The 12,950-nt window shown below is 37.9% G+C and overlaps 1 protein-coding gene across 3 annotated transcripts in view; it reads right to left on the reverse strand.

Moving 5' to 3' along the window:
• KCNK2 (potassium channel, subfamily K, member 2) overlaps positions 1 to 12,950 on the reverse strand; it is a 373,030-nt gene that overhangs the window by 102,732 nt on the left and 257,348 nt on the right. For all 3 annotated transcript variants that reach the window (XM_006834004.1, XM_006834006.1, XM_006834005.1), the window contains exons 4-5: positions 8,614 to 8,774; positions 4,593 to 4,779 (exon numbers count right to left, since the gene is read on the reverse strand). In XM_006834004.1, coding sequence (XP_006834067.1) covers positions 4,593 to 4,779; positions 8,614 to 8,774 — 348 coding nt within the window. The remainder of the gene's footprint in view (positions 1 to 4,592; positions 4,780 to 8,613; positions 8,775 to 12,950) is intronic.

The following is a 12,950-nucleotide window of genomic DNA, read 5'->3' on the forward strand; positions in this document are numbered from 1 at the left end:
CTGGAGAGCAAGTTTCAGTGTCTCTTCCGACATCCATTTTGACCTTTTCCTTCTTTCTTGTCTTCTTAATGAATATTTGCTTTCTCCATGTATGATGTTCTTGATGTCATCCTACAACTCTTCTGGTCTTTGGTCTTTAGTGTTTAATTACTTAAATCTGTGTTTCAGATGAACCCCAAATTCAGGTGGGATATATTCAAGTTCATATTTTGGTTCTTGTGGACTTGTTTTCATTTTCTTCAGCTTCAGTTTCAATTTGCATATGAGTAATTAATGGTCTGTTCCACAGTCTACCCCTAGCCTTGTTTACAGTCACTGATAAACAGTGGGGTCCGGGTGTGGCACTGTAGGATAAGCAATGGACTGCAAACCACAAAGTCGGCGGTTCAAACCCACCAGCCACTCCTTGTAAATTTTATGGGGGGCGGAGGGGTTTGAGTCAGAGTGAACTCACAGGCACTTAACAGCAACAAAAACAAACATTAGGTAAATGATAATTTGTCAAATAATTTCCTGTCTGTCCACCTCTTAAGGAAGACCCTATTCTGTAAATACTACTCTTAGCTAAGCGGCCTGGCCTGTCTATTCACATGCTAAATGTGGTGAACCAGAGTCTGTGACCTCTCTGGTCCTTTTTAATCCTAGAACATTGAGGACTAGTGAAAGGACAAAATGGGTTATCAGGGGAAAAAGCAGAGGGGAAGACCTGTTAACAGTCACTAAGGTAACCAATCAGTCACTAAAATGTATCCCTTGCATAAATATAAACATAAAGCTACAATAGTGTACAGAGATATCATCCTGAGGGAAAAAATGAGGAAATGCAGACTAAATATGTATGCTGAGTCACATACATAGAGAAACCTGAACACCATGCTCAGTTGTCTGGGGCAGTGGTCTCTGACATGTTTTCGATTGAACCTTACCAGCAGGAAGGACGTCTCTGTGCACACAAACCTAAATTGACATTATTTCTGAAGTGGAAGTTAATGATGCCCTAATATATTGTGTCATGAACATGATGACCCATCAAAATGCAGAGCCACAAGGTACAAAGGCTGATTTGTGTTCCCTACTGAACTTTACGAGGTAATTATTTTCCAAGATCCTTTGAAATTTCTACTTTTCCAAAGAACTTTGCAAAGGGCATACATTTCCTACCGCCAGGCTTTGCTACATCTGCCACCTTGGTCACATTCTCTCTCCAAAAGACACCTGATACTTTAAGACTTCAGCACTAGGAAGAGGGTTGTGAAGTTTTATGGAAGACTAAAATACACCAACTGAGAAGACAGAGAAGAGTTAACAAAACTCCTGTTAATGTGCCTCCTGTTCTCAGAACTAGTACTTTATTCATATCAAATTCCTCGGTGAATTATTATCAAGGAACATTTTTCTCATTCTTTGTTATTTGCTCTCTAAAGTAAAAATAAAATTAAAGTAGGGGATTTAAAGAGGAGTACAATATAATAAAATTTTAATACTACAAAGTTGTTTATTAAACTACACTTAATGTCATACAAGAAGTCCCCGAGTAGTACAAATGGCTAATAAGCTTGGTTGGTAATTGGAAATTTGGAGGCTTGAGTTTACCCAGAGGTAGTTCAGAAAAAAGGAAATGCTTTCAAATAATCCACCTTGAAAACCTTATGGAGAGCAGTTCTGCTTGAACAGACACGGGGTCACCAGGATTTGGAGTCTATTCCATGGTAAGTTGGTTTAATGTTACACAAGTTCATCTAGTATTCCCCTACAAGGCTGGGTCCTGACTCTGATCCAGCATCCCTCTAGTAAGCAGACAATGTGTTCTCTGCACCACTCTAATGGAGCAGGCTAGGACTGATAGATTCATACAACCTAATCAGTATCAGATCTCTAAGTTTTTGGTTTTGTTTTTTTAAGGTAAATTTGAAAAAACACACAAAAACAACATGTTTTTCATGTTCTACAAAACCATGAAGGAAAAATTTTTGTTCTTTTTTTCCTAAGCCAGTTTATACTATGGTTAAAAATACCATATTATTTCAGGATTCCACCCACTTTTTTATTTGAAATGTTTATTTATTTAGATAGCCTCAGACCAGGAGGGTGATGACATACTGAGCTGACATTCTGTCAACTGTTGAAAATAATACATTCAATATGAGGCTGCTGCTTTGAAAACATAAGACTTATCATTTAAGACCTATACATTCCACAAAGTCGTTTCACTATCTTGTTAATTACATCTATAAAGTGGCAAAGTAGTTTCTGGGGAAAGACATCATGCTTGGCAATGCAGAGAGTCAGCATAATAGAAGACGAAGCTCATTGAGATGGACTGATGTAGTGGTAACAACAATGAACTCAAACAATAATTGTGAGGATGGGGCAGGATGGGGCAGTGGTCAATGGCCTGCAATGCAAGCTGGAGCTGACTCTACAGCACTTAACACCAAGAAGTCAATCTAAGACCAAAGTATCACAAGTACACTTTTCTCATCGTACTTTCTTCTATAGTAACACACTTATCACTTCTACTTAATGCCGATTATATAAATTAAATGAGAGGTAGAAAATGAGTATTTGGGGACCAAAGCTTGTTTTCTTTAAATGGTAGTTACAAATGTCTGAGGTTTCTCTCTCCACATTGTGCTACTATAAAATTAAAATATCTCCAGCCAGTCCTCCAATCCAACACATATCGTCCGTCCTCCAATCCAACACACATACACACACATAGTACTTTTTACCAAAAGCAAAACTTTGCTTATGAACACATCCTCATACTCAAGGATGGAATATATGAGGGCTTGCCAAGTTAAAATGGAATGAATAACTTAATATTAAGAGATGAATTATCAGTAATTTCTGAGGTCTTAAGCAACTAATACATCATATTTATCTTTCTGAAAATATGTGTCAGAAAATTGGGTCAAGGAAGAATTGTAAACATTCAGAAAGTATAAAATGATAATAACACCATACAAATTAGGCTGGCAACTTTATTCTGAGGAGTTTAATGCCTTAGTGCCACAAATGGTTTGTGCTTGATTACTGACCTAAAGGTTGGATGTTTGAAGCCACCTGGAGGTATTATAGAAAAACGAAAGCCTAACAATTTGCTTCCATTAAGATTACAACCAAAACACCCTATGGAGCTGTTCTACAATTCAATGCATGGGGTTGCATCAGTTGGAATTGACTCGATAGCAAATAGCAACTACTTTGTTTAGCATGTTTTCCTAATACTTGAAAAAAACGTTTTTTTTAAAGAGTGATGCAGATTTTCTGGAGCTACAAAAATTGTCCATGATAGAGCAATACTGTACTTACCTGCATCATACGTAGAACAATTTATTTAAAATTACAGTCACAGGAATACCTCAGAGACAGTTGGGTTTTGTTCCAGACCACCACAATAAAGCAAATATTCCAATAAAAGATGTCACATAAATTGCTTGGTTTTCTGGTGCATATAAAAATTATACTTATGCTATACCATTACCTATTAAAGTTTGCAATATGAAAAAGTTTAAAATATTGAGAGAATTACCAAAGTGTGATGCAGAAACCCAAAGGGAACGCATATTGTTAGAAAATAGTACTAATAAACTTGCTCCATGCAGGGTTGCTACAAATCTTCAATTTGTAAAAAAAAATGTAGTATCTACAAAGCACAATAAAACTGGGCATACTTGTGCACTAATAATAACAGTTGGATATTAGACGAAGGGGCTTCAAAAAGCTACGTTAAGAATTGAATGAAAAGATAATACAATTTTTCCACAAACTTTGAAATCAGCTCATACACCTGTGAAAAGAGTGCTCACACTATGAAACTCTTATCAAGAGAAGGACTTAATAGTTAGAAGATAAAACAATAAAGCAAAATGCAACTGAAATAGCATTTGTAGGGGGAAAAAAAGCAAAAAAAAAAAAAAAAGGGGGGGGGGGCTTTAGTCAAATATAGACATGTTTGTAAAAAATACTGCCCTGAGAATTTAAAATTTAATGAGGTAAATGCTACCAACCAAAGAAGGTTTTAATCAGCCAAGCCTGCAGCTGATTTTAAAACTAAAGTATGGAAGGGCCTAAGCAGAAATTTCGAAAGCGGCTCTGGTAGCGTAGTGGTTACAAATTAGGCTGCTAACCTCAGGGTCAGCAGTTCAAAACTACCAGCTGTTCTGCAGGTGAAAGATGAGGCTTTCGCTCCCATAAAGATTTACAGCCTCGGAAACCCTGTACTAGGTCACTATGAGCCGGAACTGACTCCACGGCACGTAACCACCACCACCAAGCAGAAAGAACAAAGACAAGTTACACCTGAATTCTTGCGCCATTCTGTGTGAGTGTGGTAGGGACAGGGAAGGCAAGAAGCAGATATTTAGTTTTTAAAATTACAGTGGGAAAGCAAAAATACGAAACAAAGAGCCATTTAAATTTCTTTCCTTAGACTACAAAATTAAGTGGTGTCTCCACCCTGTGCTACCATCACTGTCATAGGGCTATTGTTTTGGTCTCTGCCATGATGCGGTGCTACAAACCCAAACAAAAAGTCTATCTATAGAACAAAGGGCAGGAGGGTAGTGCCCGTGCCTGCAAAACCTTACCTGCAACGTAGTCACCAAATCCAATGGTTGTTAAAGTAATGACCACAAAATAAATGGCATCCAGGGCACTCCAGCCTTCTATGTGCTTGAATATGATCGCGGGCAGAGCAACAAAGAGTACGCAGCCAAACAGTATAAATATAATTGTTGAGATGATGCGAATCTTGGTCTGACTAACATTCCACTTCTAGACATTAGAGAGAAAGAGATTCATTGTTGGTGTGCCTGCAAAGCTAACCTATACATCTACCATAACCAGTCAATTAGCAAATGAGTTCATTTATATTTAGACTTACTTTTTAAGTATCTTTACTGACAAAATATTGGGTATAATGTAAGTTATTCAAATACAATGCATACTAATAATGATGCAACTCTAATCTTACACAGCCTTTATTGTTGTTGTTAAGTGCCGTTGAGTCAGTTCTGCCTCATAGAGACCCTGCATAGGGTTTTCAGGGAGCAGCTGGTGGGTTTGAACCACCGACCTTGTGGTAAGCAGTCTAGTGCTTATCCCACAGTGCCACATCAGTACTCCTACACAGTCTGTCTTACAACATGTAAAACACTTTCAAAAGTAAATTAAATTTACTCTGACACTACATTTTCAGACTTACGTATGTTTCCCTAAATAGCTTTCGAAAAAGATTTCTATTATATAGGCACACAATGTTGAAATATTTCTAAATAGACACAATTAAACCAAGGACTAAATATTTACTACTGATAATTGATAGAATGATAAATTTCATGGTAGCTTTTTCCTATCCCTCCTATCACTTTTTCATATTACTTTGAATGATGCAAGTACAATACCAGCATAAGAATTTCTACCTGCAGTTTGATCCCCATTTTGTTGTTAAGTGCCAGTGAGTCAGATCCGACTCATAGTGACCCTGTACAGGGTTCCAAGGAGTGGTTGGTGTGTTTGAACTGCCAACCTTGCAGTTCAAACTGATCTGTGGCCCAGTGCAGGTCCCATATGAGCCAAATATATTGACTGCCTTTCTGTCTTCTGGCCTTAAATGGCACAACAAATGAACTTGCATGCTAATAGGCAATGATATGTCTTTAAAACCCCTGAACATCAGCTCTTATCAAATTACTCGTATATTCTCATCACCTCCTTTACTAATCAGGATTCTACATGGTGTAAAGTGTTTACTGAAGTGTGTATATATTGCAGTGTATTATCAACTCTTTCTCCGAGGCTAGGAGTCCCAGGGTGGTACAGATGGATAATGTGTTTGGCTGCTAACCAAAAGGTTAGAGGCTCAAGTTTACCCAAAGGCAACTCAAAAGAAAGGCCTAGTGAATCTATTTCTGAAAAACCTGCTGCTGAAAACCCTATGGTGCACAGTTCTACTGTGATACAAACGAGGTCACCAAGAGTTGGAATTAACTCAGTGACAACCATTTTATTTGTGGTTGTTGTGGTTGTATGCCACTGAGGTGACTCTGACTCAGAGTGACCCTATATGACAGAATAGAACTGTCCTATAGGGTTGGTGTCTTTGAATTATGGTGTTGGAGGAGAATACTACAAGTGCCATGGACTGCCAAAAGAACCAATAGATCTGTTTTGGATGAAGTGCAGCCAGAGTGTTCCTTAGAGGCCAAGATGGCCAAACTTCGTCTCTCATACTTTGGACATGTTGTCAGGAAAGAACAATCGCTGGAGAAGGATATCATGTTTGGTAAGATGGAGGGTCAGAGAAAAAGAGGAAGACCCCCCCAACGAGATGGATTGGCCAGGTGACAGCATCAGTGGACTCAAGTGTGGCAACAGTAATGAGGTTGGCCCAGGATCGGACATTGTTTCGTTCTGCTGTGCATAAGGTCGCTATGAGTCGGTGCCGACTCAATGGCACCTAACAACAACAACATAGGGTTGGTGACCAGATGTTTTAATATCTGATGGGATCTATCCTATCTATTGAGAAAAGCATATTAAGTCACTAATTTTAGGTCTTCAGTATTTTTTTAAAGATAAAGGCCTATGGAAACAGATTGGAAAGCAAAAATAAGGAACTCTAGTCCACTGACCATATAACATATGAGAGTTAAATGAGCACATCTTTGTTAAGCTCATAGAATAGTGCTTAGTACCAATAGCTGACTCATGGTCCCTGGAATGTAATCTCAAGAAGATGGAGTTAATCTAGGTTGTGTGCTGATGTATGTGCAAAATGAGAAGTACACCCCACACACAGTAAGCACTCAAAGTGTGTTGAATGAATTAATGAAAAATTCAGAGTTTCCAAGTTCATGTCACTAGCTGGCTCTTTCAATGACTATAAATACAAGCAAGTTTTAGTATTAATATAAGGCAAGCATAGTAGCAAAACAACACACAAACTGACCTCTTACATGCCTGTTGTTGTTGTTGTTAAGTGCCATCGAGTCGGTTCCGACCCATAGCGACCCTGTACAGGGTTTCCGAGGGTGTAAATCTTTATATAACTATAAATGGGGAGTGGGGTGGCTCTGTAGGATACACACCTGACTGAGAACCACAGGGTTATCAGTTTGAGCTAACCAGTTGCTCCACAGAAGATGAGGTTTTCCGCTCCCACAAAGGTTTAGAGTCTTACAAAACCTATACAGGGTCCCTATGGGTCGAAACCAACTTAAAGGCACTTAACAACAACAAAAACAACATGTTACTCTATATAGTAAAAATATTTGAGAACTAATTTTTTTCTGAAATCTGAAACACAATTAATGTTAAAAACAGGTCTTTAAATTAGTGAAACAATATTCGATAATCCTATTTTACTGGGAGAGTTAAATGTAAAATATTTTGTTGCCTTTTTGTGAAAAAAATAAAACAATGAACAATAAATAAAAGCACTGGACTGCAAGTTCAGCTTGAACCACAAGGTTGGTGGTTCAAACTCACCAGCCGCTCCTCGGGAATCCTAAACAGGGTTCTACAAGTCAGAACCAACTCAGCAGCACTTGACAAAAAACAGCAATACTTGTAACAGTAGTTATAGGTATGTTGTTGTTGTTGTTATGTGCCATGGAGTCGGTTCCGACTCATAGTGACCCTGTACAGCGTTTCCGAGGCTGTAAATCTTTACGGGAGCAGAACGCCTCATCTTTCTCCCGCGGAACAGCTGGTAGTTTTGAACTGCTGACCCTGAGGTTCACAGCCCGATTCGTAACCACTACACTACCAGAGCTCCTTAGTTATAGGTATAGCAAGTCATTTATAATTCCACCCTCTAACACAATCATTTTTCTCTATAAGTTTCTTAACAACACAAACATATAATCATTGTAGTAATATTTTTTCTTTCACTTATTTAAAATAATAATAAAAGCATTTTTTCCATTTATTTCTGCTATTGGATATAATATAACCATGAACATCCTCATGTATACAATTTTTGGTTCTACTGAATGACACCGTCAGAGATTAATATCTGTAATTTCCCTTACAGAATTGAGTTATATGCTCACCTATATTGTGATTTCCATATATTATTCTGTTATGTTATATTATGTTACATTATTATATCCTTTCCCAAAGGGCTACATACATTTACAAAGACACAAACAATAAACAGAGTAACAAATCAATTTTCTAAACAATAAAATTTCATCAGTCCTCTACTAGTTATGTTAAACTTTAATTTATACTGTCTCTAGCACTTAGAGTAATTCCTCAATATCAGTATTATTATTTATATTTTATAAGAGAAAAAAGGGAGCATTGAAGGCAAAACAGTTCATAAGAAGAACTAACTAACAAACAACATAGCTGGAGTTTGAACCAGGATTGTAGGATTTCCATATGATTTCTTCAATATTTTCATGGAGTTTTCTAAATCATGTACATATTTATTGAGATAAGTTTAAAAACAATTATAAACAGTGAGTGACATCCTGCTAAAAGTACATACAAATTGTTATGAAATCAAGAATGAATGACTAGTCTAGGGTGAAATAAAAGTTACAGTATTTCTAAAAATGAAATGATCAACATATATAATTAAAAGTCTATCATACTCACAATAAATGTGTCTTCTACTTTTGCAATTCCTTTTCCAAATATGGTCCCCAGTTGATCGCCGACTCCAGCCAACAAAAAACCAAAGAGGGGAATTCCCAGTAAGGCATAGATGATGCAGAATATTTTTCCCCCTTCTGTGCGTGGTGAGATATTTCCAAAGCCTAATACACAAATAAACAAACACAATTGCTTGAGTGAAAATGAGCAATAATTAAAAATAAACAATCTCAAAGCTGATTTAGGAACTCACAAATAAGATATCAATTGCAAATTTTAACTAGTTAAGATGCCCTTGTATTTATTATATAATTTTTAAAAATTGGATATAAAATACTTTAATATTTAAGCAAAAGTTTCAATAATACAAAAGCATAGATAAAGCTTCAACTACAATGTGATAAACAATATAGAAAAGTCTAGTTGAGTCCTGATGTGGTTCTGTAGGATAAGTATTGGACTGGTAACCAAACATTGGGCAGTTGGAAATCTGTGATGTAGAAAGGAAACCCTATATAAGATCATTATAAGTTGGAACCAATTCGACAACACTTAATAACATCAACAGTAAATTAAAGTCAATATTTTCACTGAGTACACTTCTATGTCTTTATACGCAGAAGGCATAGACAATAAACAAGGCTTTGTGAAGTGACAGAAAACAAACTGAAATCTTTCAATAAACGATTGCAATACTGGAGGTGCTACTCATCTAAGCCAAGAAACTTGGAAGAAAGCTACCTGGCCAACTGATTGAAGAGATAGGCATTTGTGTCCACTGCAAAGAGCACTGATGAAATGGAATGTGGAAATCATCTAGCAGTATCATTAATACCATATGCAAGTAAAATTTTGCTGAAGATAATTAAAACACAACTAGAACAATACATTGACAGGGAAATGCCACAACTTAAACTGGATTCAGAAGAGGACATGGAACGAGGGATATCAAAGATGACATCAGATGAATCTTGACTGAGAGCAGAGAACACCATAAAGATGTTACTTGTACTTTATTGACTGTGCCAATTCTATAGATCGTGATAAACTGTGGATAACATTGTGAAGAATGGGTATTCCAGAACACTTAATTATGCCCCTGAGGAACCTATACATAAACCAAGGGACAGTGGTTCGAACAGAACAAGCAGAATGTTTTAAAATCAGGAAAGGTGTGTGTCAGGGCTGTATTCTTTTACCCTACTCATTCAGTCTGTATGCTGAGCAAATAATTTGATAAATTAGATTATATGAAGAAGAGTGTAGCATCAGGATTGGAGGAAGACTCATTAAAAACATATGCAGATGACACAACCTTGCTTGCTGAAAGTGAAAAGGATTTAAAATACTGATGAAGATCAAAGACAACATCTTTCAACATAGATTGTACCTTAATATAAAGTGAACAAAATCTTGACTACTAGACCAATAGGTAAAATCATGATAAATGGAGAAAAGATTGAAGTTGTCAAAGATTTCATTTTGCTTTGATATACAATCAACACTCATGGAAGCAGCAATCAAGAAATCAAACAAAGCACTGCATTAGGTAAATCTGCTGCACAACACCTCTTTACAATGTTCAACAGCAAAGATAACAGTTTGACGACTTAAGTACACCTGATCCAATCTATGCTATTTTCAATAGGCTCATAAGCATGTGAAAGCTGGACATGAGGTAAGGAAGACAGTAGAAGAACTGATACTTTAGAGTTATGGTGTTTGAACAGAGTGCTAACAGTACCGCGGACCCCCATAAAAATAAACAAAATGGTGTTACAGAAAGTATAGCCAGACTGCTACTTAGAAGCAAGGATGGCATGACTTTGTCTTTCATACTTTGGATACATGATCAGGAGGGACCAGTCCCTGGAGAAGAACATTATGTTTGGTAACATGGAGCATCTGCAAAAAAAGAGGAAGACCTCCAATGGACTGGGCTGGGATAGTCACAGCAGCAATGGGCTCAAGCATAACAACAATTGTGAGGCTGATAATACATGCCTGGGAAGTGTTTCATTCTTTTTTGCATGGAATCGCTATGAGGCACAGTTAACTCAATGGCATTTTTTTTATGGTTTTTTTTTATTATTATTATTGTGGACTGAGTGAAAGTTTACAGGGCAGATCATCAATTTTACATTCAATAGATTACGATGATTATAATCCCCTCCATGTACCATCAGTTAACAGTATTTCTCTCTACTCACTTTAGATCTTTTTATAAAAACAAAAAAACACTCAGGAATGTATCATAATTTACACTTCGAAAGGGCATATTTTGCAAGTCTGCCCCCTGGCCACCAGCTCTTAGTCCCTCTCTTTCCATGAATCTAGAGTCCTTAGCCACTCCCCATCTCCATGGCCCTATCTCTGCCTCTGTCTCTGGTGTCGCTGTTTCTCTGGATAAGGTTCCACTTTCTGCTTGTGCTCTTCTCCTTTGATGATGCTAGGGTCCTCTGTTTCTGGACTGTAAGATTAACCACTCCCCTGTTTTTGTTACAAAACTTCTACCTTTACAATTATGACAGTTGCAATTAGTCATGATAACAGTTACTCACTATTTAATGACAGGAATCTTATCCCCATCTCTTTTCACCAGACCCATCTAGACAAGATGGAAACTATTCAGTGGGGACACTATCTTCCCTCACACCCTCTGAAACTAAACTTCCTCTTGAAATCTTGTAAGCCAGTCATTTCGTGCCTTTATTGTCCCTTCATTTTAGGTTAAGTTGCACGTCCCTATCTGCCCTGTGTTCAGAGGGGATAACACTGATACTTGATGTGAAGACTCCTTCCCTCTCTGTTGGTATTTAGAGTTACTACATCCATGAGTATAGGTCAGGTTCATCAAACTGTAGCAATTTGTCCTTGTTTCCTTTATCAAAAAAAATAAATAATTTTTTTTTTTAAACTTCCTCTAGTCAAGTTCGGATTATCAAGCCATCAAGGCTGGGTCAAACTGGTACTGTCTGCAAGTTTGGGTGTTCTTGTGCATCTCTCCTCACTTCATATCAGCTGGATGCTTCACTCTCAGCTCTAGCCCTCTGTGGCTATGTCCTTGTCCATGAGCTCAGGTGTCCCCAGGTCTCACTGCAGTTTGGACCAACTAGCCCTTCTTCTTCTCCCTCTCATCTCCAGGTCAACAGGAGTCAATGGACCATGGTTGAACTCAGCCCATTTCTTCATTGCTGGCTTTCCCCGTCTTCCACTCACCAGTAGACCAATGTGGTTGCTAGTAAGCTTACATGCCTGCTCATGTGTTTCCTTTGAGTTTCATTCTTAGAGGGAGATTGTCCTTAAGGAACTTGATTGCTTCTCTTGCTGGCTTCCGGGCAAACAGCTTGCTTATTCTTGTAGTAGCCAGTCATGCTGACATTTTTGTTTTGGGTTTTTCCTGATGAGCTTTCTTTGCAGATGTATCTTCTGTTGCTCTAGCTGTTCCAGGCTGGTCTGCTTGTCCTTGCTAGTGGGAATGTCCCACCTCAGAAGGTTCAGGATGGGACTCAGGATTCCACCTAAGATCCTATACTCTGCAAAGGCTCTGCAAGAGGCCTATTTCACTGGGCAAGTTCTAGAACCCCTTTTAGGTATTCCAATCAGTTATAGGCTGAAGATGGGCTTATACGTTTTCTGTAATCATGTTTCCAACATTCCTTTCTATCCCACTCAAGTGTCTATTTTACAATAGTAGGCAAGAGAAACAAATATTCACAAGACAGTCAAGCATCTTGGTATTATTTCCCCTCATCAAACTATACCTAGATCTCTGTTTCACAGAGCCCTGTTGTTCCAAAGTTGAACATGCATCTCTATTTACCTATGTTCCACTTAGGCCATGTAAATCTGTCCCAATGTTCCCCTATCTATCTTGTTCTTCCACCTCCTCCCCCTTCTTGAATTGCCCTCCCCAACCTCACCATTGTAATTACCTTATATTCCATTAACTCTTCCCTCCATTTAAGAAAGTCTATTTTATCCAGTAATCTACCTGACCTTCTCACCACTGACTGGGATCTCTGTTCCTCTGTGTTTACCTTCTTTCACATTCTAATTGTTTTGATCATAGACTGACCTCACAGATCCTCTGTTCTTAATCATTTTATTCTGTTCTTGACGCTTCCATTTGTCAATTTGAGTTCTGGGTGATGCTGCCACGTATGTCAATCTCTGGTTGTTGCCTGTTCTTGTTGGTTCTCAGTCCACAGGAAATCCTTTAGGATGTTTTTCATTGCAGGGTTGGCTTTGGCAAAATCCCTTAGCTTCTGTTTATCCTGGAATGTTTTGATTATATCATCATATTTGATTGACAGCTTTGCTGGGTAGAGGATTCTTGG

This window comes from Chrysochloris asiatica, unplaced genomic scaffold (assembly GCF_000296735.1).
Source record: "Chrysochloris asiatica unplaced genomic scaffold, ChrAsi1.0 scaffold00009, whole genome shotgun sequence".
In the NCBI taxonomy this organism is placed as follows: Eukaryota; Metazoa; Chordata; class Mammalia; order Afrosoricida; family Chrysochloridae; genus Chrysochloris; species Chrysochloris asiatica.